The sequence below is a fragment of the Lepidochelys kempii genome, chromosome 7, assembly GCF_965140285.1.
Source record: "Lepidochelys kempii isolate rLepKem1 chromosome 7, rLepKem1.hap1, whole genome shotgun sequence".
NCBI lineage: Eukaryota > Metazoa > Chordata > Testudines > Cheloniidae > Lepidochelys > Lepidochelys kempii.
In genome coordinates, this window is record NC_136386.1 from 3,458,822 (window position 1) to 3,483,892 (window position 25,071).

Below are 25,071 nucleotides of genomic sequence, written 5' to 3' on the forward strand. Positions count from 1 at the left end.
AACAAGATATAACTTTTTTTAAAATGTCATGATTTGGAGCCAAATCTCATCAGTTTGGGGGGGTTCGACTCATGATTTTTGATCTCTTGAAGTTGGCAATACTGTTTGTGGGGAACAGACCCCACTTAGGGTCTGAAGAACTTAGGCCTTACCCTGTAGTAAGCTTTAGGCTACATTCATGGTGTACCCCCACCTTTCTCTGGTTTTTAAAACTTGTTCTTTTGTGTTACACTTTGTTCCTATTGTCAAGATTAAACAATGCTTTGGTTTAAAAAGGCTGCTATCTGACCACCAAAGGGAAGAACTAAACGAACCCAAACCCAGTTGGGCTTGTCAGGGTAAGCATAGTTCATAGCCCAGGACCCAGTCTAAGAGAGGGAGAATGATGGGATTATACCCCAGAAAAGGTAACGGCCTGAGGCCTATGCTCAGAAGGTACATCTACACAGGGATACAAACCCTGCAGCTGTCCCAGGTCAGCTGACTCTGCTCCAGGCCAAAATATTGCTGTGTAGACATTTGGGTTCAGGCTGGAGCCCAAGCTCTGGGACCCTGCAATGGGGAAGGGTCCCAGACCCTGGGCTCCAGCCCAAGCTCAAACATCGACTCAGCAATTTATAGCCCTTCAACTCAAGCCCCATGAGCCTGAGTCAGCTGACCCAGACCAGCCACAGTTGTGCCCACGGGTCTTTTACCCATGCATAGACATAGCCAGAGAGGCCAGAGAAGGGGTTTAGAAGTTGAGCCAGCCCTGTAACTGACCGCTAACTATGCACTCCTCCTCCATGTTGCTAATTCTCATGATTTTATCATGCATCTCATAATAATGTTGTTCCTTAAAGCTCCAGTTCCTGGAATCAAGTGGATAGGTGATGATTTCAGCCTTCATTCTTAAAGAAAAAGTATGTTTCTAGCCCTCATGACTGTGAAGAAAGCTTTAAAATGTGACCCCAGCACACCGTAAACACTCACAAAGGAGAAGGCAAATAAAGAGAGCCCCATATCTATTATTTTTACATAATGTCATGATTTTAAAGCCCATCTCATGATTTTTGGTGAGGATGACTCATAGTTTTTGAACATTTGGGTTTGGCCACACTGAATCCTTGAAGTGATGGAGGTTTTGTCATTCACTTCCATAGGAGCAGAGCTACATAAGTGGTGAGCTTTTAAAAACCTCTCTCCTCCATTTCTAGGACAGCGAGATGCACTAGAGACAATATTGACTCCCTTTCTATGCTTATCACAATACCGGTCGGTGTTCCTTGCACTAACGATGCGGGTCTCCAACACAAAAGCTTGCTTTTTGCCCCAGGACAGTGAGGGGAGGGGAAATCTTAAAAAATCATCACAAGATTACAATCAAAATGGAGGTCTAACCTTGAGCGCCAGACTGAAGTCAGTCGGACTACTTGTGTGAGTAAATGGTCCCACATGGGAGTAAGGGAGTTTCCATCTGGCCCAAGGAATACAACTTATTTTTTTATCATCATTTAGAGATGACTGTACACACACATTTAGTAAGCCAGGTGTAGTCAATAGGCGGAGTGCGGGCCAAGTCTGGACTGCTGTACGCTTTTCAATGGACCCTGAAATCTTTATTAGCGTCTCTGTACCTTGACCACGAATTTTAGACCTTGAGAAAAAAAATGACTACCCCTGTAAAGGATGCCTTTAATTTATACTTCAGTGGCAAAACCTACAATAATTATGTGAGCTACTTAGTAGTTATAAATACATTAGAAGAATTTTCCTCTCTTGTATTATATAGCCCTCTTGAAAATAAGAATTCAGACACCAAGGATAGCATTTCTGGGCAGTTTTGTTTCATTATCCAGATACAATGTAAAATAATCTACTGCTTGAAAATATCTGTTTTTCCTCAGTTGACTAAGTACGTATTTTTAAACAAAAAATGGATCATAGCATTGTAGGACTGGGAGTGACCTTAAGAGGTCATCTAGTCCAGTCCCCTGCACATGACAGGACTAAGTAATATCTAAGTATTTAAAAGGATGACTCCTTTTTAAGGAAAGTATAACTCTAAAATGAGGACCCCCGGAAATATGTTCTACTTCTCATCCGCTACTCACACAGCATTACCTAGCTGCGCTATGCAAAATTTGGAGTTCAGCTTCAGGGATGACCTCGCAATTTTTCCCCCTTGGCGGTTTTACTGTATTGCAAGTCAATTGTCAAATCAGAACTACTCTTCCTAACGCACATGTTGATTAGCAAAATACATGTAGTTCTTTTTAAAGGCTTACATGGATTCATTTGATACTAATATAATAGGATTTCATCTCCCACAGAGCAATGACAAAAAATCACAAGTCAGCAGATTACTACATCCCCTTCACATTTTGGAAACTGGAATTTTTAGTCATTAACGGGTATACTCCTTTTAGAGATTTTCCTTTGGAAGGAGCACACTATGGAACTTGCAGGACATGGGCAATCAGTGCATAGAAAATATACTACCCTAAAAAAGTATGCTAAAAATTAAGTACTGATGTACAAATTAACATTTTACAGCGTGTTTAACCCTTACTCAGACTGATGAAACGTCTCACAAAAGCAAGGGTTATGCAGTAGACCATAGAACAGCTTTATGTCCAGCCTGATCCAATGCCTGTCGAAAGAAACAGGAGTCCTTCCACTGACTTCAAAGAGCTTTGGCTGCGGCCCTTAAAACAAAATTAACCAAACATTCACAATACAGAAAGACTCATTTTTCTCTCATATCTTTCTACTGAAGGAACTCCTAAATATTATATTCGTGGACTCAGATGCTGAAGCATCCACAGAAAATACTAACAGTATTTTCATATTATATATATATATATATACACACATACACACTTATTAATAATCCGGTCTACTTTATTACATAATGTAAGTGCAAATATGCATATGCTGAAAAATAACTGTATTTGATTTACTATACCCCCAAATTTTACAGCAATTTTTAAAGCTAATCTTATTTAGACTAAATTTATCAAATAGGTTAGAACATTGTCAAATTATTTTAAATTAATCCAGACAACCTCATTTTTGTGTTTTAGTTCAGAATTCTGATGTCTATGCACAAAGTATAAGCTAATCAATCCATTTAATCAGTAGCATTTAATCCATTTAATCAGTAGTGACTTTAGGAAACACTAGCACATAACATTAATTGAAAATGTCTCCATTTTCATCAAGACTTGGGGCCTAATCTTATCTTTACTGAACCAATACATAAAACTCCAGGGGAATTTTGCCTAAACATTGACTGCAGGATCAGACCAGAAGGCTGGGACTAGTGAATTTATAGTCATTACACCCGGTCTTACATATTACTAAACAATAGAGCTGGCCAAAAAAAAAAATTGACAGAACAGTTTTCCATTGAAAAATGCAGTTGTGTCAAAATTAACATGTTTTGGGCACACATCTTTTCAATGACATTTTCAGAGGGAAAAAGGTTAAAACAAATAATTTTGACTTCCTTTCATTTTTTTCATTTCCTTTTGACTTATGTTAAAATATAACAAATAATTGTAATTATTTGATAAGCCAAATGAAATTTAAACAAAGTGAAAATGACACTTTTACCTTATCAAAATAAAATGATTTCAAAGAACACAATGAAATAGTTTGATGCTCCTGAATTCAAATTTATCAGAATTTTAAAATTTCTGGCAGATTTAGAAATAAATAGGGAATGTTGAAATTTCCCATGAAATGTAAATGCTAGTTTCAAACCAGCTCTACTAAAAAAAAGCATACAACAATGTTATAAAACAGAAGAGAAATATTGGACTGTTTTAGACATTAATTCAAGGGATGAGTGAATCATTTTACATACATTTAAACCAACTCAAATCTTTACCTAAAACTAGTACCAAATCCAGACAGAATCTCTTTGTTGGCTCACTAAAATGTGGAAATCTTTTCCTTAAGATTTCAAGTTTTGTATTTATTTCTAAGCACACTTTTCTTGGTCAGGAAGGTACACAGAGTAACAACATGACAAAGGCTGGTCTTGCTTAGTTTCTAATTCAGCCACAAGAAGAAACACCAGAAATCCCATGAGAGAGCCTGCTCATGAGAGATTTCAAGTTCTGCAGATCAGACAAGGTTCTTCTTATAGTTTGCATAAGTGTTCTGGATGCTCATGTGTGCTAACTTTTTATCCCTTGGAGAATCAGCCAATGTTAACTCCCTAGAAGTTCCCAGTACAGCAGTGGCATCACTATTAAAGTGAATATCATCCGCACTAAGGGGAAAGCTTATCCCCACATAATAAATCCAGGTAGTTGAACTTGACTGAGAAGATCCTGGCAGAGTTGGTGTGAAATCCTCCCTCAGCTAGATCATGGAACAACAGCAGAGGATTACATGTGCTACTTCAGACCCAGGACAGCAAAAGTGCCCACCGCATGTACGCCTCCCACCTACCCCTCTAGAGGGTATAATGACGGATGGCTCCACGTGGCTCCAACTTCACAATCGACCTGTGCACTGCAGCATATAGTGCATCGCAATGCATGGAAGGTGTGAATCCCACATGAATGATCACAAAGCCCTACCCGTCAGTCAGTCGATGGAACCAGAGTGATTCCCCTTGACAGCACACTGTAGGGGCATCTGCTTCAACTAACTTTGTTGTTGTTGATTAAAATGAACAAGTCATAATAGCTATCTCTTGAGCCATGAATGACTTGGCCATTAACTCTACCTGGCGATGAAATCTCCAGAAAACTCCATAGGCTTTGGGTTTGTATTGCTCCATTTCCAACAACCAGGAATACTTCTGTGCTCTCAGTGGAGAGCAACAGAATAGTCTAGCCACAAAACACTTCAATACTGTATGTGCAGAACAGCCAAATTGTGACATATCTTTCAATGTAAAAAACTTTTCTTTACAATGAAAGTTGTTTATAAAGGAATTTTCAGCCATCTAGTCTCTTTTTTATTTATATAAATATTGTATGCATGTGTGTATATTTATTTATTAGGGGTCAGTGTGTCCTCGATGAATCATTGTTCCAGGTTGGAAAGCTCGATCTTTCTAATAACCAATTCTCTGAACTGTTGAAAAATGCTTTGTGTAATATAGTATTGCCATAGAACTGATGTTTGTCTCTGTCATTACAAATTGCATTCAATCAATTTACAAATGTCGCTGTGTTCCTCTTATGCTAGCACTCTTTATGGCATCCCAAACAGAAATCCAAAAATCAATACCTTGTCTGCTGAAAACAATAGGACATAACAAATGAATAATTTTATTTACAATAAAATCCTAGCCCCCAAATGGATTCTACCAACGTTCAAATTCATTTTTCATGCTGAACACAAGATGAAAGCAAGAACATAGTATAAGGCAAAGAAAAAGGCACAGTGATAAAAAACAGTTTAAAATTATTAAGGACATGAGCAGAAGATATGCAACGCTGTTTTACCATCAGTATAACACTTCAGTGAAAATGGCAGTATCTACTCAAAATATTTTTATCAGCACAAGTGTGCAACAGGAAGCACCTTCCTATGCTAATGAGTTGATGGATTTAATTAAAGGAGAAATTATGCTGTGCTCCAATAAGCCATGGCATCAGTATGATTCAGAAGCTTCAGGGTTTCAGTTTTCACATAAATTCAGAACTCAGAGGACAGATTGCAACCCTGCAATACAGGCCTGAGCTGGGCAGCAGACCACAGTGGCTATAAGGTAAAGAAGGCTATGAGCACTATAGAAAAGCCCTGCTCAGAGGCTCACTTTAGCTGTTCTTTGCGTCCTTCTTTCAGTGCTCTAGTTCAGTCTTTCAATCATTTCAAAAGAATAAGGAAAATCATACAAAGTACATGTAAAAAAAATTAAAACAAATCTTGGTGAGCACAGTTTGCAAAATCCAGTTCATGCCAGCAGCATTCAAAGTGCCAGGCTCTACTCTTATGGGGGTCCAGCTCACTTTGACCCACTTACTGTCTGTGGTTTATTCCCTTCATTTTAAGAACATTCCAATGCTCTTCTTGAGGTTGGAAGTCCACTCAAAGTGCTGTTTTCAGAGTAGCAGCCGTGTTAGTCTGTATCCGCAAAAAGAAAAGGAGGACTTGTGGCACCTTAAAGACTAACAAATTTATCTGAGCATGAGCTTTCGTGAGCTACAGCTCACTTCATCGGATGCATTCACACAAAGTGCTGTGTCTCTTTGGAGCAGCAAAACCATGGCCTCGCCTTCACTTCACCTCCCCCCCACTCCTTTCCACAGGCTAGTGATGGTGCGGGTACTACCCTGGAGCAGGGCATCCACTCTAAGAGAACATGGCTGGCCCCTGTGCAGGCTCGCAGCAGGCAGTGCTCCTGTACAATAGCCACCCCTCACCTCTTCACACCACAAGCTAAGCTTCAAAGGGCAACTGAGTGCACTGTTGGCACATAAGCACCAAGGTGTATAAACCTCCCAAGCTATTATTGCAGCCAAAAGTTACACATATTAGAAACAATTAAGTCTCCCAAAGCAAGAATCCCCAAAGGACAATTGTTGCAGCCCCTCTCTTCCCTTAGAGTCTGGTTCTCCTGTCTTTGCCATACTGATTTAGGAATACTCCCCTCTGAAACCCAGGAACTGGATTTCTAAGGGGCTCCTTGCTGCATGAGATTTCACACACAAGGGTTGCACATTTCTCTCCTTCCTCACCCAACTCTCAGAAAAGACAAAGATTCCTAGTACCAGACTGTGCCCAATATTAACATCCCAGACAATTCTCTAGTCTAACAAAAGGTCTTACTAATAAAGAATCTACAGTGTCCACGATAGATGTGGAATGTGCCTGACTACTCCGGGGGGGTGGAGGGGAAGGAGGAAGGGAGAGGGTGATGGGGTTTCTTGCACTCTCATACCCAGATGCAGGAATAGGGCATATCGAGGCTTGCAGTACTGGGTTCTCAAAGGAGCATGGCGATAGTCCTACCTACCTCTGCACTGGCCAGTGGAGCTGGCCATGTGTTTTGGGGAGAACATATAGCACCCTTTGAAACAGTACAGAGCCACTTGCACACCACCCATGTGTAACCCACGCTGATACTCTGTCTCCCTCCATTCGCTGGGAGGTTTATGAGACTGCTGCCGACTTCAAGCGAATGAACCTAGATCTTGTAGCTCAGGCAATCGAGGGTCATCATTTTGGATCCACATATCCCAGATTCGATTCCTGATGATGATGATGATGATGATCCAATCTCCCCAGGTGATCATGTTACAAATAAAGTCACAACCCTGAAGTAACTGGAGCCTAATCTTGACACATGCTGGGAAGATCAATGAGGCAGAATCCCTTCAGGAGATGGAGGGCAGACCCATGCCACCCCCAAAATATATATATATTCACGATTCTTTGTTCCTGTTAGCCCTGCTGAGGCAGCACACCTCTGGGTGCCAGTCTGGCTCACGCCTCATCAACTGAATTGTTAACTAAATCCAGTTCAGGGGGCCTTATTACTGGTGGTGTGGGAGCCAGAAAGAACAGATTGAATTTGCAGGACTGGCAATTAGGAAAAAGCAGCATTTTCAGTTGTAAACTGAGCAAATGAACTACAGAGCCACCAAGACAAAACCACTGAGCTCCATGATGCCATTTTTCCAGAAGCACATTTCAGACTAAAACTGTACTTTAAGAACGATTACAGCAGATTCAAGACTCCCACCCTACATTCCTTTCAAAGATGGAATTTCAGCCTTACAAGTTAATTAAAGCCACCACCTGGAGTGAGCTGGCTTTCATACTGATTTCCTTTGTCTCGCTAATTCATAAGCATTAATATTTTATTTTCTACTGAAAAAACAAAAAAGAAAAGGAATGTCTAAGTGTGCCAAAGACAAGGCAGATAAAATTATTGCAATAAAGCACAGGAAATACACTTGTTACTGCCAGGTCTTTAAACAAATGCAGCATTATACAGGCATTTTACAGGCATACAACTGCCAATTGCTCTATTTTACATACTGTATTCTCTCCTTGGCATCATGATCTTTTCCATTTTTTTCTGATTATAATGAGGGAGAGAAAGGGCTGGGTTTTTGTTTTTATTATCCGAGCATTTGTTCAACGGAAAACAAAGACCCCATTATAGATTACACCACACGAGCTATTAAAACAATTTGCCAGTGCAAAACGTGCTGCAAAACTCATTATGGGACAACAAAACTAAACCTGTGCACGTAAATGTATCTACCAAACAGAGAGCAGTAACTATAGAGCTAAAGTTGATAGATCTTTAATTTTTTAAGAAGGAAAGAAGCTTGTAATAATTAAGTTTTATAGGCTCCTTAAACCTTTACTCCTAGCTCCCCACAAAACTTTAAAAACAAACATTTCCATCTGAAACACCTTTTTATATTTACCAATCAAATTTACCAGTTCAATGTACCGATAGACAAAGTCATTAATCATGGTTTAAAAACTTCCACATACAGGAGCTATAAATTTTAATTACAGTCAGACCTGGATATTCCGTACAGCATTGTATTGTCTAGGTACTTGCAAGATCCAGTCTCTAAGAGTGATTGTATCAGTAATATTTTCATTTGATTGCTTTGAAAATATGACTGAAAATAGGATTAATTAATGAATCAGATACAGGGTGCGTAGTGCGCAAGAGACCTAACAGATCGTTACAGCCCGTTTTCCGGCTCCTCCTGGACCACCTTTTACGTTTTTGGCTGCACTTCTCCCCCTCCCCCACTCCTTATATATGCATACCCTATCCATGGCCCCACAAAGTTGCGAGGCCTCCTCGTCAGCCTCCTCCTAGCCATGGCCAAGGTGACCATCTAGAACACCAGGGAGAGGATGTTGGCTGAGAGGGTTCTTTGAGACTGTGGGGTCTATTTCCAGTCCTCCCTCCATTCATGTATCCAGGCAGAGTTCCTCTGGACAGAGTCTGCTGGCTCCCTTGACACCTTTGAGGAGCAGTGGGTGCTGCCCAGGGTTCTCTGCTCAGTGTCCCCTGCAGGTTCCATATTTTTGATCCTTAGACCTTCACCCCGGCCTTGTTATTTTTCCGTTGTCCTCTGTTTTGGGGCTCTGTGTTTTCAGGCTCTGTGGATCCTCCCTATAGGTTGGGGGAGGGTCTTTCAGCCAGGGGCGGGCTTGTGCCCGCCCACCTCCCCAGAACCCAATAGAACAGATAGTTCTCACTCAGTACTTTAAAATAGCTTATACATTGGTCAGTTAGGGATGTGAAGTTTCTATAAACTCTAAGGGTATGTCCACACTAGAAATGCTATAGTGTAGATAGTTATTACAGTGATGGAAGAGGTTCTTCTGTCGCTGTCATAAATCTACCTCTCCGTCAACCCACTGCTGTCTACACCAGGGCTTAGGTCAACTCATCGGGTATGACATTTTTCACAGCCCTGAGAGATGTAGTTAAACTGACCTAACTTTGTAGTTTAGACCAGCCCTTACTCCATAATATTTTTGGCATAAAATCTTAAACATCTCTATTCTGTAACAAATACCTGGCACTCAAAAAAGGCATATAAGGAAGGTTATTTGAAAGGGAGTTGTGCACAGGGGATTTTGTATCTTATGCTTAGTAAGAAGTAATGCCACACCCAGGAAGGACCAAAAAAGCTTTTAATGAAAATCAGCTATTGTAAACATGCCATTAACCCCCCAAAACAGGTTTGGAATACGTTTGACAATTCCAAAAGATTGATTTGTGTGTCTATTCTCCACCCATTATTTACACTTAGATGGGATTTTAAAAAATGCAAAGCACTGCCCTAACTCTGCCCCCATAGGGCTTTAACTATTGAATTCCATGGGAGCAGACCAGACCCATGTTGAACACTTTTGAAAGTCCGACCCTGGACTTCCACTGAAATTAGTGGGAGTTTCACACAAACACAGGGCCAGGCACAGATGGCCCCGACTGCCTCCTATGGGGGCCCCAGAGTAGAGACACTTAGCAGGAGCCCGCTCAAAGGAACTTCCAGAGTCTGTGATACAACACCACACTTCCTACTATGTGTTTAATAGATAGATGGGTCTTGTTTTCAACAATGGGTCTAATTTTTCCTCAGAAAAATGTATGTGATTAAACAGGTGGTTTGCTTAGTCCATTCCTACACAGAGTCACAGACACAAGTAAATTTTGCTTTCAAGTGACCTGTCTTTAAAATAGTCACCTGAACAACTTTTAGCACCATTTGACAAATACTGTACATTTAACTCCAAGAAAACACATTGAAAATGCTCTGAAAAGCATTTACTTACATCTAAAATTATGTGACAGCATTAACAAGGAAATAACCTGCTTTTTTCAGCATAATATGAAATTTAAATAGAAGTACCTTCTAGACTTAAAATCCTTTTAGAAGTACCTGTTTATTTATACATCTTCAGTGGCAAAAAGGTCAGCAGCAAATTCACCTCTAAGGTCACAGTTGCTAAGCAACCATTTTCAGAAGTTCTGCAACACTGATCAAGCATATTACATCCCACTGACTGGTTTCAGAATAAATATGAATAACATCTTACCTGGTCTTCAGAGTAAGCAGAGTTCTCCTTCTCCTTGGGGCACTGAGTATCTAGAGCCCATGAGTGTTCACTTCAGAAGTTTTTATGAAAAGGATACGCCCAGGGACCACTGGCTTCCTGTTTACAAGAGCGAACGACAGTTCAGTCTTCAGAAACACAACGGAAGGCTTGATGAGGTGTTGTCCAAATCGGAACGACATGGTCAATCCCAATACTCAGGACCTATAAGAGACAATGGAGATGATGGGGGCATGTGCATAATTTGCAGAATGATCATATGAATAAGATCATAACAATCTGGGAGGAGGAGTGAGTGGGTGGGAAATGAGTGAAGCCCATTTGATTCACCAAGGCTCCTTGCACTTTTAGCACATCACTCCCCCCCTTCCCCACCCCATTTGGCATCTATTTGGTTACCAAAGGACTTCAAGATTTCCATAAACATACTATTCTCTGTCTGGAAATGGCTGTTTAATGTTCCAAATGTATTGATTATTATTGTTAATTTCCATTTTTAACCAGTTGTGTATCATGATCTTGGCATGGCTACAGAAGACAGGACTGAGTGTTGACCATATTTCTCTCCATTTTTCATAGGGTTCATTTATTTGTACAGAATACGCTTCGGAAAGCATAAACAGTATCTTGCTGAACCCTGAATCACAATTCATGTTAATACATACAATGATTAATAGAACAGAGTAATTACATATTCCAGATCAGAAAAAGCAGAAATTATTCAGTAGAACAAATATAGCCAGAATGAAGTAATAAAAAAATAACCATTTACACTTAGTCCAACCTCTGATGGCAGATGGAAAGAAAATCTGAAGAAAAAATATATGAGGAATCTGCAAGATTTTGCAGGATTGGTGTTAGCATTCAGCCAGTACAACAGATGCTCACTTCCATTTACTCTAATCTGCCATCAGTGTTTCTTCTTAGGGCTTGTTTACATGGTACCTTAGTCTGCACCAGCTAGGTTGTAAATTCTACTGTGTACAAGCGTGGCATGCATGAACTGGATCACGTGGACTAAAAGATCCCTAGTGCACAAAGCATAGTACTGTTTGAAATGGGAATACATTAAAGCACACTAGAGAACTTTTAGTGCGCACTAGCAGAGCCCACACAGGTCAGTTAGTGTGTGACATGCTGGTGCACGTTACAACTTGCACCCCAGGTGATGCAGACTATGACATCATGTAGACAAGCCCTTAAATAACTCAAGCACAGCCCTGGGAGGCTGCCATCTAGGACTCCAAGTTTGTGTGGGATTTCTAGGTATTTTATCAAATCAGAGTTAATAGAGAAGCTGCAGAACAAAACATGAAGTAATAAAGGGCATGGGCAAGAAATACATTATGTGAGGCCCTACCTTGTGACACAATATTTAAAACAAATCCCAAGCACTATAATATGACATCAGAACAATAACCATAGCAATTTCATGTAGGAAATATTAACACAACAGGTGATTATATTTTCAGGTAATACACTAGAGAGTATCCTGGTAGATCTCTGTAACAATTGGGTTAGTCCTTTTCTCAAATCTATAGCCCATGGAACATAGAAGGCTGGAGAGGGGGTACAGGATCCTCAAACTTCAAGCTTTAACATCTGGTGCCCCTTTCCAGTAGCTGTGTGTCAAATTCAGTGTCCTAGAAGATATCTTTTCTTGCAGTCATATTAAAACCAAAACTTGGCCAGATATATCATTAAGGCTCTGTTTAGTTACTAGAAGCTTCACTTAACAGATGGGAATGCCTTTTTTGTTGTGGCTGGGCTCACGTCTGGGAACATAAGTATTGTTATGGCCTTCACCCAGTAAGATACGCCTCTTCTTTCCTGGCTGCCAGCAGCAATTGTTATTTGTATTTTTATTGTGAGTGTTTATCACCCTTATTAACACACACTTTTAGGTACTACGATCACAGATAGAGTGTGCTTTATTTATTGGAGGAAACATTTCTCACAAAGAGGCAGAACCTGCCGAAGAGAGGTATGGAATAAGCAAAACTGCTACCTAGTGATGGAACTGCTACCTAAGTTTTCTACTAGCTAAAGACTCAAATGCACCACACATTCCCTTGCACCTGGCACCAGTAAATATAGAAATCAGTGTACGACCAGCAGTGCTTTCTCCACTTCCAGGTTACTGGCAGCTGGAAGCAGTGTCCAGAAGACACAGGCTCCTCTTTTAAATAGCGCCAGATCCTTCTGTCGACTTCAATTAAGCTAGGCCAATTTACACCAGCTGAGGATCTGGTCCATATTGTGTAACTCGACAAATGTCAGACGGGTGAATAGACACTACTATTTTCTGTTGCAGAATCATGGATTTCTCATTGATTGTCTTAGACAGACCAACATAACAATAAGACAGACTGAATTCATGAGAGCTATGACCTTCTTCAGTGTAGGGTCGTATTTAGATTTGTTTTCCCTAACCCATCTGTAAATGTGGGCCTACCATTTGACAAGCATGACCATTTGTGTTCACAAACAACAATTCAGAGAAATTTGGCAGTCGAACATCGAACAAAACAATTTGTGCACACAGATTCTCTTTTCCTGGCCCAAAACAGTAGGTGAAAATATCTACTACAAGGTACTAAACACCCTCTTCCCCCCGCCGCCCTTTGAGAAGTGTAGCTGTGGGTGCTCAGCCCTTCTAAAAAATTGAAACCCTTAATTTTAACACTTTCTATTGTTTAAAAATGTTGGTTTAAAAAAAAAAAAAAGCGTTAAGCAAAATGTTCCAGGTCTAGTACCAAATTTCATCCTTCTTAATTCAAAGTGCATCCAATTTTATCCCCTAAACATAAAGTTTATAATGGCAACACTCATTCACCCTTCCTCATACAGGCTCTGGTGTGGAATCTACTGTGTGGGGGAAGAAAGCCCAGGTGAACTGCAAGCCTCTAGAAAGCCAGAGAAATGGGCTGTTTTTAGAAATACGTCTTGCACCACAGAGATTGGATTAAATAGATTTAAACATAGGCCTATGTTGCCAGAAAGGAGGAAAACCATCCATAGCCTTGAGAAGCAAATACCAATTTGTCAAACTATTGCTATTTGTAAACAGGAAAGACGCAAAGTTTCCTTGCGTGCACGTTACAAAGCAGATGACAACTAACAGCCCAAGTGGAGTGGACTACTGCCTCTTTGGACTCCGGCAGGTCCTCTCCCTCCATTCCTGCCTCTTCAAGATTGAAGGATACTATGGCCATTCTCCTCTCCTGTCATTCTGAGCACATCCCTCCAGCCTTTGAATCCCCAACCTGCATTCACTTCCTCTTGCCATCTGCATCAAGTTCAAACGTTTCTGATCCTCATGCTCAAGGCTCTGAACAATTCCATCCCTTGTACGAAGCTCTGTGTTCATTTCTTGCTACTTCCAGGCTAGGGTGTACCCTCCCCTTTCTCTGGTCTTATCCCTGCCAGGCTGTCCCTGCACACGTCGCGGAGAGGAGGGGAGGGTGATTCCCAGAGGTCCTAGGCATACTCATGCTAAATAACTCATGCTAACTAGCCATTGTGTTGCAGCAGGAGCGGCAGCCCAGGCTAGCCACCCTGAGGACAGAGCTGCCAAGACCTGCGAGTATGCACTCGGCATGGCTAGCCCATGCTACTGTGTCTACACTACTCCTCTTAGCCTGCTAGCTTGACGACAACGAGCTTGCGTTTGCCTGCGTGAGCTGGCTCCAAGGGCAGGAGTAAGCCATCTTCTACACGGCCTTGCACCAGCAGCCAAGGACAAAAATGCCTCCCCAATCCTATCCCTACAAAAGCACTTTTCTTTTTATCTATCAGTTATATTTCAGAAGCACAGAGTTGCCTCAATCAGCTTGGAGCCCCACTGTGCCAGAGGCTGCATAGTAAATACCAGCTCCCAGCCCCGATGAGCTTACAAGCTCAAAAATGTGAAATATAAGGCGAGTGAGCAAACAAGCGAGGGAAAAGGAGGGACAGAGGAAATAGGATGTTTTTGTGTCGGTCATAGCAATCATTTTAAAAGCCCTGTGGCACAGAAGGTGAAAGGTTGTGTTCGGCAATACCCACTTCTCATACGAGCAGCACGGAATCAAAACAGCAATAACTAAACCAGAATGTCAAAAACCTGAACAATCTGCAAGAACCACTTATTGCTTTTGATTTAAAAAACAAGCTGAAGCCTCTAAAATAGAATTAAATTAAGCAGAGAGCCTGAGTTTCAGACAATGCACTAAGAGAACAGGAGGCTAAGTTTGCTGCCATAGTCCAAGATAATAAAGCATAAGGTGGATGACCTTGGAAATAAAGCCCAGGTCCCATGCTCAAATAACAGAAACTCCAGGGAAGCTAGAAACTGATGACCCGGTGCTTTTTTATTCTAACTATCTCGCTGAATTACTAGGGGCCTTAGTGTTTGTGGACTTTGCCTGTCTAATGGTGGCTTTGAGACTCACTGTGAAAAATAATCAAATCCCACTCCAGAGTGTACGGTAACAGTATGCTGTGAAATTCTTCAAGTTGCAAAAAGAAACCAATATTAAGAACAGCAAGCGCCAAGGTTGACCTTGTTTTTAAGGGCTTCATGATTCACACAGTTTACATCAATTCTGTGCACTGGCATCTCCAAAGATGGAGAAGTTCTACACAAATTAAAGCATCACTGCCGGAGCTGGACATGGCACAGGCAAGGTTAAACACTGAAAGGAGAGGAAAGCTATAAACAGTGTCTAGCCAGTGAAAACTTTTACAACAAAGCTGCTGGCACAATGCTTTCTAAAGGTCTAAACACAGCGAATCAGGTGGACTTCGGTAGGACACTCTTTGGTGCTTGTGAAGTCCATCTTGATTAAATTCTGGACTAGATTGTCCCTTTTGAGCCTTGAGCCTGCAAGGTGCTGATTGCAATAGGAACTGAGGGTGCTCAGCACCTTGTTGGATGGAAACCTTTGGTGCCCAGTAGTATGGAGCAGCTGGGCTGCAGACGGCATCCTGAGAAGAAATTCTGCCGTTACTCAGCTAGAATTTCTTCCAGAGGCTCCCGCGCAGTACGCACTAGCCCAGCAGCTAAGCGGGGTGCGGGGTGCTGCCCCTCCCCCGCTTCTGGGCATGGGCAGCTCCCCTTGCTGCCTGAGAGTGGGCCCTAGCCACAGCCCACTCTGTCTTAGTGCAGGCAGCACATGTCCACTGGGTCAGCAGGAGTAAGCAGCACCCGAGATCCCAGCACAACTGCACTGGCATGGTGGGGGGGGGTGCAGGAAGGGAGCTCCTTATACCGCTTGCCACAGTCTGCACCCAGTCAGATGCTGGCCATAATCGGGACCTCTGTGTGTTCATATTAAACATGAACTGTGTGTTGTGAGGGCTCAGTTTCTATGGAGTCATCATACTGAATGCATGTCCTTTCTCAGTCCTTTAGGGCAACTTTATAAGAGAACTGTCAACTCTACTGAGGAGACCCCCTGTTTAACAAACTCAATACCGTGACTGAAATAAATGGACACAGTGTCCCCAACAAAAGAGGTTGGATCCTCAGTTTCTTTCCAGCATCGGGCACAAATTTACAAGGCTTCTTTTCTTTGCTTATATAAACTATGGTAGTAGAAAGCAATTTGTACAATGATTTGTGCAGCCTGTGCCATGCTCTCCCCTTCTATTCCCCCACACCCCTGGAAACATTTGTTCTGTGGTGTGGGTTTTAAAGAACTAGCTATTGGATTAATTAAAGATGGATGTGCCATGCACACCCTCACATACTTAAGATATTCCCTGATGTCCTGATCCTTGAGACACCACCACTTCGTGTTATTTGTCACAGCATTTGCCAATTCCGGAAGGCTAACTACTAGCTGATTAGTATAAAGCAACAGTCCTGCAGCTGCCTAGTTGTGAGCTCTGATAAAGCTCATCTCAGGTGTACATAGAACATTGGGCCCACAGGTGAGACATCACAGTTAGCTTCACAGCCTGAAGTCATCTGGCTTCACGCTGCAGTTATATTACATTCAGTTTCAGAAGATTATTATAAATTCATTTCTGTCTTGACTCCTTCTGACGCAACAACTTTAACATGGATTTTTACCAAATGTATAGATTTTATTCCTTTTGCTGTTTAGTAGTGGGTCTGTCTTGCTCCTGTCTCTTGTGCCAGTGACAGGGAGAACAAGGGAGGATTAGAACTTTTTTTAAACAAAGAATGCTCAGTAGTCACCAGCATGCTTCATTTAAGCGGTCCTTTTTTTTTTTTTAATTCTCTTGGGAGAAAAGGTCGTGCTTTTTCAGTATGTTTTTGCTGGGCTTATCACTAGGTTAGTGCAATGCGTAGTCTTCTGTGCTCATAATCTATTGTAAAGCTAAAAAAGGAAATGTGGAATGGGCGGAATTTAAAAGGTCACGGCTGCTCAATGACATAATGCTGCACGGCTCGAAAAATCCAGAGGGCACTGAAGCAGGTAACTGCTGCCAAAATGGTAGGTTTTCACTCATCTGAATTCTACCCGCTAAGTGCTTGAAGGAGTTGTAAACTAGAAGAAATCTATCCAGTACATGGGTATGCATGCAGATAGAGGATAGGCAGGTCTAGTGTGAACCAGGCTTCCCCACTCACTGGAACCTGCTCACTCAGTCTGTCTGCTCCTCTTGGAGATTTTCAAATTGTCATGTAATGAGGTCACTGCCAGTTACAAAAGTAACAAACTTAATTAGGTGCAAGACGTTTCTTCTTTATAAATAGTCTCCTCTAGCACTAAGGAGGAAAATAGCATGATAAAGTTAGATTGTAGCAAAAAAGCCATTCTTAATAAGAAAAGATTGAGGCCCAATTTAACAGGGTTACTCTTCCCACTGTTCTAATGAGAAGTATATTTACTCTCCTTCAGACTGCACTTGACAAACACACCAATTACAATGCCTATTTCATCTTCCTAATTACGTCTCCTTCAGTTTGTGTTTCTGTATTTGAAGGTGCGGGAGGTGGAGGGCATAGAGTATTGTGGGGTTAATAAGGGCAAGCTCAGCCAGTGCACCAATTTTACAGCAACAAGAGGTCTCAAACCCACAGGTTTTTTTTCTTCTTCTTTTTTTTTTTTTTTAAAAAAAACACTGAAAAACCTTTTGTTAGGATTTTGCATTACAGCCCACCCATGGCAGATGTACCAACTGTTCTACAAAAAATGCTGCCAGAGGCATCAATGATCAACTGTAAAATACAAAAAGAAAAGGAGGACTTGTGGCACCTTAGAGACTAACCAATTTATTTGAGCATGAGCTTTCGTGAGCTACAGCTCACTTCATCGGATGCATACTGTGGAAAATACAGTGAGGAGATTTATATACAAATGTGCTTATGCTCAGATAGATTGGTTAGTCTCTAAGGTGCCACAAATACTCCTTTTCTTTTTGCGAATACAGATTAACACAGCTGCTACTCTGAAACCTTTAAAAATACAAGTTGTGATTGGTAATTTTTCCAAAAAGCAAATTTTGATTTGCCACGATCATTTCCTTACAGGATTTCATTTTCCTCCTCACATCATTTTTATTTGAGAAGTTCTCTGAAATTAGACCTTGTTCCCTTTTTCCTTTTTTTAAACTTTCTGTTTTGTTAGAAATACAGTCCTTAGTGCGGTTTGTACAAGACGCATGCTTTGAGGCCAAATGCTTTTTCAGAAAAAATAAAACAATTTAAGATGTCCAATAAGCTAGCTAAGTATAAATGGGATGAACTGGATATTTGTGAATTATTTTTGTACCTATTATAGAACAGTAAAGGAAGTTCAACCAATCACAATGTGAGACTGACTGATCATTAAAATAGTACAAGTTTGAAAGAGTAGGGTGTCCTGTACTAACAGTGAGACCATATCTTGGGAGAATTCCTGGCCACATTGACTTGAAAGGAGCCAGGATTTACCCCTTACATTTCTATAGAAAATTTTGTTCTACGAGATCTTGTTATAATGCAGACAGTCCTGGCCTGCTCTCTAGTTGTCAGGCACTAGAGTGACCAGATGTCCCGATTTTATAGGGACAGTCCTGATTTTGGGGTCTCTCTCTTATATAGGCTCCTATTATCCTCTCATCCCCGCCCTGATTTTTCACATTTGCTGTGTGGTCACCCTATCAGGCATGGCATTGCAAGTGAGTCCTGCTTTGGTTTTCCTCTCACCCAGGATAGACAAGCCCAAGTCGGACTTTAAGTACTATGGAGTGCTCACTGCCCCTCTTTGGAGGGGCTCATTTATTAACAGAAAAGCATAAGCATAGCATAAGCAGACCAGTCTCCCAGCTAAAATGCTGGGGTTAAGAGTAAATCCTAGATTACCTGTTCCCATCTGAGTCTACTCTCAACTTGGGTCTCTTCACCCAGAGCCAGGTCTCTTGCCGCTACCTGGGTAGACTCCTTCTTCAGAGCCACGGTCCATGGAGATCTGTCAACTGCAGCTTTTCCCTGGGATGGCACATACTCCCCAGCAGGCTGGGCTTCCTCCCACTGTTTGCAAAATCCCTTTCTGGAGACCAGGCCTTCCTGGATACCAGCCTCTGCAGCTCTCTCTTCAGGAACCTCCTATCCCTAGGAGCATCTCCTTGGCTCCCTGCTCTGGTGGGCTCTCCAGAGGATTCCCCATCCCCAGGAGCACACCCTCCAGGGTCCCTGGTACAGTGAACTCTCCTGATCAGCTCTCAGCAGCACCTCTTCTCAGGAGCTTCCTGTGTCCTCGGACATGCATTCCCTAACTAAGCTCAGGTTACCGTTCTATTAGGTCCAGGTGCTCCTTTACCCATTCAACTTTAAGTAGCCACCTGGGGCAGTCCATTACCCCTAAGTGAGCCTTCAGAAGCAAGTTGTGGACAGACAGGGCCATGACTGATCCCAAAATACTTGTCCAGGTTGGAAGAGCAACAGCGATGTGGATCCCCGCTTCCACTGACGCCAAGAGCAAAATCCATCCATCCAGGGCTTTGTCTGTGTGTGTGTGTTTTTTTTTTTTAAATGGAAGCAAAGCCAGGTTTCCAGAGCCATTGCCTGACATTAAGGGGAGGAGAGGCATTGAACAAGAAGCACCAGAGCATCTTTAATGTCTATGCAGATCTGATAGAAACTTGTGTTAAAGGACCCTCACACTGTAAGTTGACTAGAAGTCAACCTCATAAGGATGAACAGCCTGAGAGTCACCATGGCTGAGATCTGAATGTGATTTCTTAACCACTGACATCCCATGCCTCTGGCTCTTGGCAATGGGGAAGCAGGTCAAAGGTTTTTAAAAATGATAATCTAACAAAGCAAAAAGCAGAGGTGTCTCATTTTTGTAAGGTTACTTCTTCTTACCTAAAGTGTTGTCAGAGGGCTGTCCCTTGAGATCTTAACATGTTCAGCTTCACTTCATGGTCCTAAATAGTCTCAAGTCCTCATGTGGCACTCCTCTGACATCACTATAGGTAAGTACAAGTAAGCTTATAAAGATACAACATAAGATGTTGTAAAACAGACCACTAAGCACATATGTGCAAAATAATTAAGACTGATCCTATAATTGCTCAGGGCTAACATGGTTATATACTGCAGAAACAATTCTCCTTTCATGAGAGAACTCTTAAACTGGTCACAATTTGTCATTTTAGAGTAGTAAATATCCACCTGCTTGCTACTTAGGGAATTCAGGAAACCCTTACCAATTTTAATTATAAATATGTACAAAGCATTTTAAGTAGAAAAATAAAGATAAACAATGAACATTTTTCTCAGTGCCTTCACTTAAAAAAAACAAAACAAACTACCCCCAAATACCCCCTTCCCTGTAGCTTTACAATGGCAAATATAAACTTGTTTCCTAAGACATTCAAAAATGTAGACAATTGGTGTGAGACACACTGTATTTTCCACTGAATGCATCCGATGAAGTGAGCTGTAGCTCACGAAAGCTTATGCTCAAATAAATTGGTTAGTCTCTAAGGTGCCACAAGTCCTCCTTTTCTTTTTGTATTTAAGGAAAGAAAATAAGTGCTCAACAAAAAATTAAGGCTAAACTCAGATTCTTTCATGACTTTTCTACATTGCACAGTTTTGCCTTTTATCCTGCAAAACTGTTCCCTTCAAATATATTTTTGGCACTCCCCCCCAAAAGGGTTTGATTATGTGGAACATGACATTTCTACTCAAAACAACTCTGCATTCTCCACCATTTCAGAGTAATAATGCATAATGAATGAAAGCAACTCTGTGAGCAGTCTCCTGCTTTCTCTGCCACTCCATGATGTTTTCGCATCTGTTTCTCTCTTTTTTCTTTGGATCTATTATAAGAATGAAGTCTATATAATTCACCATACAGCTGTTTAACCTGAACACACCACAATGTTTGGCATTGCTCTTATCAGCAGGAACTATTCTGTTATTTCTGATTAAAGCATCTGTAAACACACTAGGGAGAAAAAAGTGTTCTATACTTAGCAATACCCTCTAGCTCTGCTCACACAATGGGGCAAGGTCTAATTGCTTCCCTTCATTTCCTCCTACCTCAGAACAAGGTCCCTGTAGCACTGGCCATGAGGCACCTCTGCAGGTGTCCAGGTTGGAAGAATCCCACCCCTCTTTTCTCCTTCACATGACTCCCTAAATTCCCCATAGTCCAAAGGAAAGTTAAAACATTCCCCACCTGGGTCCAAATTAGTAAGTCCTCAGGGACACACTAGCCCTCCAGGGCCCAACCCCAGTTCAGTGTCTCTCCCCACTTACTGGGGGACGAGGGAGAGGAGATTCCAGTCCTCTTTCCTCCCCAAAAGCTGGGTCACAGTTCAATGGCTGTGTAGAAGCCAGTCTTGCTCCTTACAGCTGCTTCTTCAAGCTTTCTACGGATTCTCAGGTGCCTGTTTCCTGACTATCTCCCCAGTTTACTGCCAGGTTTCCTACCTCTGGCAGTCTCAGCTATACCTCTATTGGCAGCTCCCTACTGCCTTTTGTATTGGGAATCACCTGATTCCTCTCAGGTGGGACTCATCTTGTAATCAGGGCTGGCTTAGCCCCAGGCTCTCCAGCGCAAGGGCAAGTCTGTTACAGTCCCCAGCTAAAGACTCTCCCATCCAACAAACCAAAGGATAGAATTCAACTGCAGTTTTTGTTCCCCATCTGAAAAGCAGCAGCCAGATTACACAGTAGCATACGGCTCTGATTTTCAGAGGGGGCCTTAGGAAGTTCAATTCCCAAATCCATTTGAAAATCCTGGTCTACATGCTCCAAGGGCTCGCCTACATGGGGATATCTAGGAAAATTAATCCAAATTAACTAAAGGTGTGAAATTGAAGTAGATAAATTAAACCACATGAAACCCATGTGAACAACCTCATTCAGAATTAAAGGGTAGTTCTACAAAGCAGACACCTACAGCTGACCTGTGCCAGCTGACTCAGGTTTGCGGGGCTGTTTCATTGCTGTGTAGACTTCCAGGCTAGGGCTGCAGCCTGACCTCTGGGACCTTCCCACCTTGCAGGGTACTAAACCCTGGGTTCCAGCCCAGATGTCTACACAGCACTGAAACAGCCCCACAGTCCGAGCTTGAGCCAGCTGGCACAAACCAGCTGCAAGTATCTAATTGCTATGTAGACATACCCGAAGTGGCTTTAATTCAGTTTAACTTAATTCAGTTCTACAGTGAATTAAACTAACCCAAATTAAGGCCACTTAAGTTCTGAACAAACAGCATCCACACAGGGATTTAATGCAGTTTAACTAATCCTCTTCAAACCCACATCTTTAGTTAATTTGGATTCATTTTCCTGGATGTCCTCAAGTAGACAAGCCCTTAGGGTGGTGTTTAATGCACTACATGGGTATACAAGAGAGGAGAAGAGTATATGGGAAAGCTTCAATTTTCACCACCTTCTATAGCAACTGGGCAGGAATCCCATCAGAAGTGGACCAGCTTCTCTGCCAGCCAGCCCGTCATGGCCTTCATGGTATGGAGCCTAGGGGGGATGGCCATGTTTCCAGTGAAGCTAGCATGTATGCTGCAGTCTGTAGCACATACCAATCAGGGATGCTTTTCAAAGGAATAGCATTGTGTCCCCATTCTGGATAGATAGGATGTGTGTTATAGCCTACACATGACCAGCTCTGCTTCACTTCCCAACTCCTATCTATAAGGGTGGGGCTTCACCCAAGGCTAGTTTCAAACCCTTGCACAGATTTTATTTTATTTTTTTTTAAAGTGAATACTACTTGCCTTTTAGTGGTGACCTCTGCACCTCCATTGTATAGGTCTGCACGGAGAGTGTGTGAAAAATCTCAACGTTTGACTAGCTAAGCAAGCCAAATTGTACTTAGAACGGACCAGTTTCTTTAGTTTTTATGATCCCGTTAATGAATGTGAAGTTATACACTACCAAGAAGAACAGATGATTGAAGGCTGAGGAGACTAGAGAACTGGACAGCCCAACAAACTCACGAATGAAAAACAGTTTTTGGGGGGAAAAAATGACATGAACATGTTAAAAATGCTCTAGGAACTTCAACTTGCGCGACACGTACTTATTTAGAAAATAACTCATTTAATTCTTGACCATGATAAAACCACAAGCTGAGGAGTTAAGCTAGCAATGTGTAGCCTTGGGGCTTTGCATACATGTCTGTCTGCCTGTGTGGATCTGGTTACAAGGTAAGATCACAATCTTTCCGTAAGAATCACCAGTTTTCAAATAATGCATAAGGTGCAAACACACCTCACTTCAAACACTGGCCACATATACTATCTTGCCCTCCACTCTGCTTTTTGTAGAACAAACATATAATGTGACCAATGTGAAACAAAATTCCACTCATGCATTCTAGTGGAGTTATTTTACGTCCATTTCACACCAGAATACACTAGCATTGACGGAGCACAAGGTAATGTTCCAGACAATATCTTTTAAATAGAATCCCATTTCAAGACTCCAGTGCTCAAAAGTGTTTGATTTAGTTTTACAACCATCTGAACCTGCATTTCTGTATCTGTCTTTTCTTACGTTAGTAGATGTAAGATTGAGATGAGGTCTCCTCTTCCTGGTGGTGGAATTGGCACCAAAAGTAGTAACTTTTCAAAATCAGAAATAAAAGCATCAGGAGTAGGAAAGGCCATTTTAATCAAAAACTCATCCCATGTAAAATCAACATATTCACCTGACCACTACACTCCTCTGTGGTGATGAACAGAGCAAAATTATGTACAATCTACATTAATAAAAATAATAGCGTTCCCAAACCTCTCCTAGATGTTAATCTACTAGCAAAATACTGTATTTTAAATGTTCTGGTTAGAACTAGTCATCCACACAGCTGTCCTGATGAATGGCAAAATTAGTTAGGTATTAAGCTTTGCCTGTGCAAGCCAAATACTGATGAATGAGGCCTTCAGTGTTGTAATAATGATAGTGAGTAATGGAACAACCAAAGGTTGTTAAGAAAGAACACTGAATAATGTATTACCAAGACGGAGATCAAGGAAAATATTTTTTATCAAGGAAATAAAAAGATTAATATTAATCATGGCTTTTTTAAAAGCAGAAAAATGAAGTGCAAAAAGAGGAGAATTTCAGGTATTGCTACAGTATGCAGTGACTGGCTGAAATTATACTGTGAAAATCCATTTTCTAGGGTGACTCCCTAGGGCTACATTACATGCTAGAGGAAGAATAGAAGATTGTGCCATTTCTCTGAATACAAAGGCATAAGGAACATTCTACTTGGGTGAGGTGGAGATAGTGGGTTATAGAGAATAGTGAGCCGTGCCGAAACAGCGGAGTTTAAATTTATTCCCTTTAAGGTCACAAAAATATAAGAGCGCTAACATGACAGAACAAGGACTGTTCTTTGGCTAAACCCTTCAGTGAGAAAAGGCGGCTTTAAAAACCACAAAGCGAAATAAGCCAGTATCTTTTAGTATTCCTATTTATTTCTGACATAGCACTGTACGAATGCACTTTATGACATTGTAAAAACACCTGATCCTTCCCTTCAGTGGTTTACAATCTAATCTGGATTAATATAATTCAAATGTCTACAGGACAAGGCACAGGAGCTGGGGCAGGCTGGAGTTGTAGAAAACTAGTAACAGGATGCTAAGTGAAAGAAGATTTTAAGAACAGGTGCCCAGGAAAAAGACAGCTCTTCTACAAGTCAGGGGCCCAGTGTGAAAGAGAACCCCAGTTTGAGACAAGAAGGATGAGACAAAAGGGAGCATTATGGCAACAGGATTGTACAGAGTTCAGGGCCAGGATGGGAATAATAGGATTTTGTAAATTCATCCAAAAAACAGTAGTTTGCAGAGAGAGAGATGCTTTGCTACAACTCTGAGAGGAGCAGTACAGACTTCACAGGAGAAGGGTGTGTTTGTGGGCGGGGGGAGCGCTCTCTCTATATTATGGCAGCTTCCCAGGGCTGCCTGAGGGTCAACAGCATAGCATACTGCAGCCCTACATCCAAAATCCCCCTTCTTTTCCCAGCCTCACTCCCCATCCTCTCACCCCCATATCAGGGCTTGCAAGGGAGTCTTCAAGAGGCAGACTTATGGCTGT

At 41.7% G+C, this 25,071-nt stretch overlaps 1 protein-coding gene across 15 annotated transcripts in view; it reads right to left on the reverse strand.

The window, feature by feature from the left end:
- Positions 1–25,071, reverse strand: part of FHIT (fragile histidine triad diadenosine triphosphatase) — a 1,095,796-nt gene that overhangs the window by 628,162 nt on the left and 442,563 nt on the right. For all 15 annotated transcript variants that reach the window (XM_078853538.1, XM_073350942.2, XM_073350941.2 and 12 more), the window contains one exon: positions 10,631–10,755. In XM_078853538.1, coding sequence (XP_078709664.1) covers positions 10,631–10,733 — 103 coding nt within the window. In that variant the 5' untranslated portion in view covers positions 10,734–10,755. The remainder of the gene's footprint in view (positions 1–10,630; positions 10,756–25,071) is intronic.